This window comes from Mustela putorius, unplaced genomic scaffold, assembly GCF_011764305.1.
Source record: "Mustela putorius furo isolate JIRA1106 unplaced genomic scaffold, ASM1176430v1.1 tig00000460_pilon_pilon_pilon, whole genome shotgun sequence".
NCBI lineage: Eukaryota > Metazoa > Chordata > Mammalia > Carnivora > Mustelidae > Mustela > Mustela putorius.
Window position 1 is genome coordinate 17106513 of NW_025421389.1, and position 5235 is coordinate 17111747.

At 52.5% G+C, this 5235-nt stretch overlaps 1 protein-coding gene across 1 annotated transcript; it reads left to right on the forward strand.

Moving 5' to 3' along the window:
* Positions 1-1340: 1340 nt before the first annotated feature.
* On the forward strand, positions 1341-5235 carry BSX (brain specific homeobox). Its single transcript, XM_004750095.3, has 3 exons — positions 1341-1680; positions 3750-3946; positions 4996-5235. The coding sequence occupies exons 1-3, from the start codon at positions 1419-1421 to the stop codon at positions 5233-5235; spliced, it is 699 nt and encodes a 232-aa protein (XP_004750152.1). The 5' UTR covers positions 1341-1418.

Consider the following 5235-nt stretch of genomic DNA (forward strand, 5'->3'; position numbering starts at 1 on the left):
TTTCAACAAATTAGAGCTTAAAAATGGGGAGATGGAAGAGAAGTGGCTTCTTTTAATTTCCCTGAGTTTAACATCAATAATTAGAGCAATTTTCAGAGATGCGAGCTGAAATTACCCCTGCTGTGCTGTAGATGATCACCTTAATTTTAGCAAATTGACTCCAGGGAAATAAATGTGACAGATTAGAAAGAGGCAAACAGAAAAGGGGGGAAAAACCAACAACAACAACAACAAAAACCCAAAAGATTGGGAGGGAGGCAAATGAGAAGAAAGGCTGGGAAAGAACTGAGACAAAAGTCTAGGACAACTGTTTGGGTGGGTTAAGGTTGAAAGTGGTAGCGTGACAAATAGGAAAGCTGTGTGAGCGGGATGATGGGGAAGTAAAGGACATTTGAGAGGAGATGGAGGCTGGCATTAAGAACTACCTCTGGACGTAGTTACACAGACCAAATTACTTCCTAATGTAGATATAACTTTCCTCATACCACCCTCTATAACTGAGGGCAAGAGTGTTATGGTCATCAACATTTTTTTATTTACCTCAACAGTCTTTCCATGCCTCAGCCAGCAACTGAAGTTGGGTGTAGCAAATATGGACCTTCTCGTCACTCTTTCCCTTCTCCATCCTGCTAGCAAGTCTCTAAACTTGGACAACCCAGGCCCAAATGCCAAACTAAATGCCTTATCCCTATTGCTTTGGGACCCTTTAGGTGCTTTTTGCTCTCTAAAGGAAGTCTGTCGAATGACAGAATTTTTCTTTTTAGCTTTCTTTTAAAATGCCTGAGAGAGGGGCGCCTGGGTGTCTCAGTCGTTAAGCGTCTGCCCTCGGCTCAGGTCACGATCCCGGGGTCCTGGGATGGAGCCCCACATCGGGCTCCCTGCTCAGCCAGAAGCCTGTTTCTCCCTCTCCCACTCCCCCTGCTTGTGTTCCTTCTCTCACTGTGTGTCTTTCTCTGTCAAATAAATAAATAAAGCCTTAAAAAAATAAAATGCCTGCCAGAAAAGAAAAAGAAAAAAAGAAAAAAAAAACCCTCAAATTGAGGGGGTGAAACCAACCTCCTAGGAGCAAGGACCCTGTCTGCTCCGCTCTCTCCGGGCCTGGCGGGTCGTATTCAGCACGGCGGACAGCTCCCCGCCCCGCCCCGAGCCCACCGCACCCTCCCCTCCGCCGCTGGCAGCCTTGCCATTGGCTCTCCCAGCTCCCCTCTTGAAGCTGCCAATTCTACACATAGACCCAACCTACCCAGGAGCTTGTCTTCTCGCCTCTCCAGCGCCCGGGGTAGCCCAGGCCCGGCAGAGAGCCGCGGGGTTTCCCAGCCTCGGAGTTTGGTTGTCGGCGCTCGACCAGGCTTGCGGAGACGGATTGCTTCCTACAGTTCGTCCCCGGCCTTCACCCTGTGACAGACGCTTGGCTCAAGATGAACCTCAACTTCACTGCTCCTCTACACCCAGCGTCTTCTCAGAGGCCCACGTCCTTCTTCATTGAGGACATCCTGCTGCACAAGCCCAAGCCACTAAGGGAGATGGCCCCTGACCACTTCGCCAGCTCTCTGGCCTCCCGGGTCCCTCTGCTAGACTACGGCTACCCCCTCATGCCCACACCCACCCTCCTGGCTCCTCACCCCCATCACCCTCTGCATAAGGGAGACCATCACCACCCTTATTTCCTCACCACCTCGGGTAAGTAACAGGGGACTCCAGGTTTGGGGAGCGGGAGAGCAGGTCTCCCAGTGCAGACCCTAAGCTTGTGGTAGAGCTGAGGAAAGGCCAGAGCTGGTTTGGCCTGGCTTGTCAGCTTCCTTCCCTAAGTGACAGTGGAACATTGGGCATATATGGGTGAGAACATGCAGAGCTCCCTTGAGGCTTTGCCAACCCATTGGGGATAAGTTGCAGTCTCTCCACAGGCTTTATAATGAAGGAAACCTTCCTAGCCAAGAGGTGGAGGTGGAGGTTTTGACAATATTCTTGGTGTATAGCGCTCAGTCTCCTTCTTGGTGGTCTTCTTGGTCACTGTGGTCCAGCTCTCAATCCTGATTCTCTGCCTCCCCTTGCTCTAGGGGAGACCCGTGACCCCCCACCCCCACCCCCATGAAGCAGAACTCCACTTTCTAGCTCATTTACTCAAAAGGCTCCAGCGGGTCCAGCGCTCTCCTCTCGGGCGCCGAGCATTCGCGGATATACTGCTGCAGCTTAGAAGAGTGAATGAGGCTTTGGGATATTCTGAGGACTGAAGGTTTGACCTGACCAGAATAGCGGGGGGGGGAAAGGGTAAGAAAAAAAGTGTGTGTGGTGGGGAGGAGGGACACCACTCCTCATTAACCCTCTGCACTCCCACCGTCTAACTCTGCAATCTTGGGCTCAGCTGCCCATGCCCCGGTTGCTGGTGAAGCTGGAGCCCCCAGCCAAAGTATTTTGATTTCACGGATTTTGATTTTCCGTGAATGACAAAGACTGGGGCCAGCAAAGTGGTTGGGAGTGGTTGGGACCGGGAGATGTGAAGAAATACCCAGATGTTTTCGGCCGCTCTCTGCAAGGACATTCGTGCTTTCTTCTTTGACACGATATTTTCATTCCAATTGCAGTATAATAATTCCTTGAGTCCAGATGCAGAGTGCAAGTGGGAAAACAACTCCGTCTCCGCCAGGGCCTGAGACAGTTTGTGAAATGCATGCTCTGGAATCTAAGACAAAAGCTATAAGTTTTTTGAAGCAGTAAAACCCAGATTCTGAGGCACTGGGTTGGCAGGGTCCTTATAGAAGCTGTGTGGAAGCCTGCGTGTTGGTGTTCATCTTTATTGGCCTCACTTCCTGGCCCATGACAGCCTGTTCTGGGCTGCACCCACCTTCCCCCCAAATAGCAGTGGCCAAAGCCTGGGGTGCCAGAATTGCTTGTTTCCTCCACTGCCCCCCTTCCACCCCACTGACAAACTGATGTCTGTGGTAGTTTACTTGGTGTGTCTCAGACACCATAATGCCTGCAGAGGTCAGGAAAGACAAGAGAAGTCTCCCCTTGACCTGGTCGGGGAGGGAAGTGCTTCAGTGCTTCTGCTTAGGGTCGAAGAAGAGAAAGAATAAGAAAAAGGATGAAGATAAGATTAGAGATGGGGTCCCCAGCGGACCCCTGCAACTGATAATGGAACGTGCCAGGCGGGAATTGCGCCTGGTTCTTGCTTCTGAAAAGCTCCTGATGAGAGAGTTTTATCTGTTGCCTTTGGCCGTAGGCGGGAGAATGGGGGCAGCTCGGGAAAGAGAACGGTGTTTTTTAGGTTGGGAAGGAGGGCCACATTCATGCCTCTACCAGCCCCCGAACGACACAGAGTGTCCTTAGGGATAAGGCAGGGTGATAGCTAGGCAGAGCAGCTACTGGTCCAGCCGACATTTGCAAGAAAACTTCGGACGCGCCACAGAGGACTGCCAGACGCTGCGAGAGTCCTTCCAAGAAGACATTTTCTAAGGCCTCCAGTTTAAAATTTTTCTTTTCCATTTGACTTACTGTTTATTGTTTGTAGGTCTAGACGACCTGCCGTATAAAGATCTCCAAGCGCTGTTCTTGTCATTTTTTATTTCCCCTCCCCTGCGGTTCCTGGGAGAAGGGCTGGAGAAGCTTTGGGGCGACGAGGGGACTCGCGGAGGCAAGAAGCGGAGGGAGGCGCCGGGGACCGGGGGTGGGGGGTGGGGGGGTGGATAGTGCGGCTGGAGGTGGCTCCCGGGGATCGCGCTTTAACCACTCGGCGGCTTTTCTCTCTGCAGGGGTGCCTGTGCCGGCGCTGTTCCCGCATCCCCAGCACACCGAGCTGCCCGGGAAGCATTGCCGCCGCCGCAAGGCTCGCACGGTTTTCTCGGACTCTCAGCTCTCCGGCCTGGAGAAGAGATTCGAGATCCAGCGCTACCTGTCCACGCCAGAGCGGGTGGAGCTGGCCACGGCCCTCAGCCTGTCCGAGACGCAGGTGGGCCCGAGAGGGGCAGTTCTGATCTCCGCCGCTCTTTCCTCTCCCCTTAAGTCCTACCACCTCTGCACCCAGTGCCGAGCTCTCGAGTGGGAGTGACCCCCTCCCCTTTATTCTAGGCTTCCCCAAAGATCCTTAGTAAAAGTACCGACACCTCCAACCTCAGGGCAGACTTCCGGAAGCATCATCGCTCGAGCAAGCTCTGGACAGGGGCGAGAAACTCCTCGGCGTTCGTGATGAGCGCGCCTAGTTTGCGAACGATTAGTTCTCTGCCGCCCCGCCTCTCCTTTCCGATCCGGCTTTAACCCTGGTCCGACGTAAAATAAGAGACTAGACGGGTTCTTGTCCTGAGCGAAGTCCACACAGGGAATTTTTTTTCCTTATTATTTTAATCTCCCTCACAGGCGCAAATCCTCCAATCCAGCCTCCTCACTCCCCCACTGTAATGTAAGCGCCCAACTTATCGCTCTGTTTTGAGAGGGAGAACGGTTTTCATCTTCCAGATTCTGTTCATCTGCAACCTTCAAACTCCCTCCTCCAGTTCCTCTCTCTTATATTCTCTGTACCTGGGAGCCCAACTTTCTGGGAAATCGTTAGCCACGCCGGCGCCCCTGACTTTTCTCTCTGATGAGAACCAGCAAGATTGATTCTCATCTTCCTGTCCAGCAAGACCAGGTGTTTAGAGGCCAAAATGAGGGGAGTGTAAGTTAAACATAAAGGAGACTCATCCACGCAGCACTTACTATTTGTAATTATAATTGATAACAGTATTAGTATTAACTAAGCACTCCATTCTGTCCTTGATCGTTATTTTGGACAATTACTTCCAGGAGCCTTAGGATGCTTGATTCTCATTCAGCCGAACACGGTAACTTGTGAGCAGTTCAGGTGTGATTTAACCCAAGAATGAGACTCTCACAGCTCTTGGATAATTTCTGAATGGGTGCGGTCCGTTTTCCTAACCCCCAGCCATCTCTCAGATCCTAGTAACGACGAGTCTGAAGGAATGACGTGGTTGTATTTTTTTTTTTTTTCCTCCCTGAAATCAGGTGAAAACGTGGTTCCAGAACCGGCGGATGAAGCATAAAAAGCAGCTGAGGAAAAGTCAGGACGAGCCCAAAGCGCCAGATGGGCCCGAGAGCCCTGAGGGCAGCCCCCGCGGCCCCGAGGCCTCAGGTGCAGAGGCTCGCTTGGGCCTGCCCGCTGGCCCCTTCGTGCTGACCGAGCCCGAGGACGAGGTGGACATTGGGGACGAGGGGGAGCTGGGCCCAGGGCCGCACGTGCTCTGA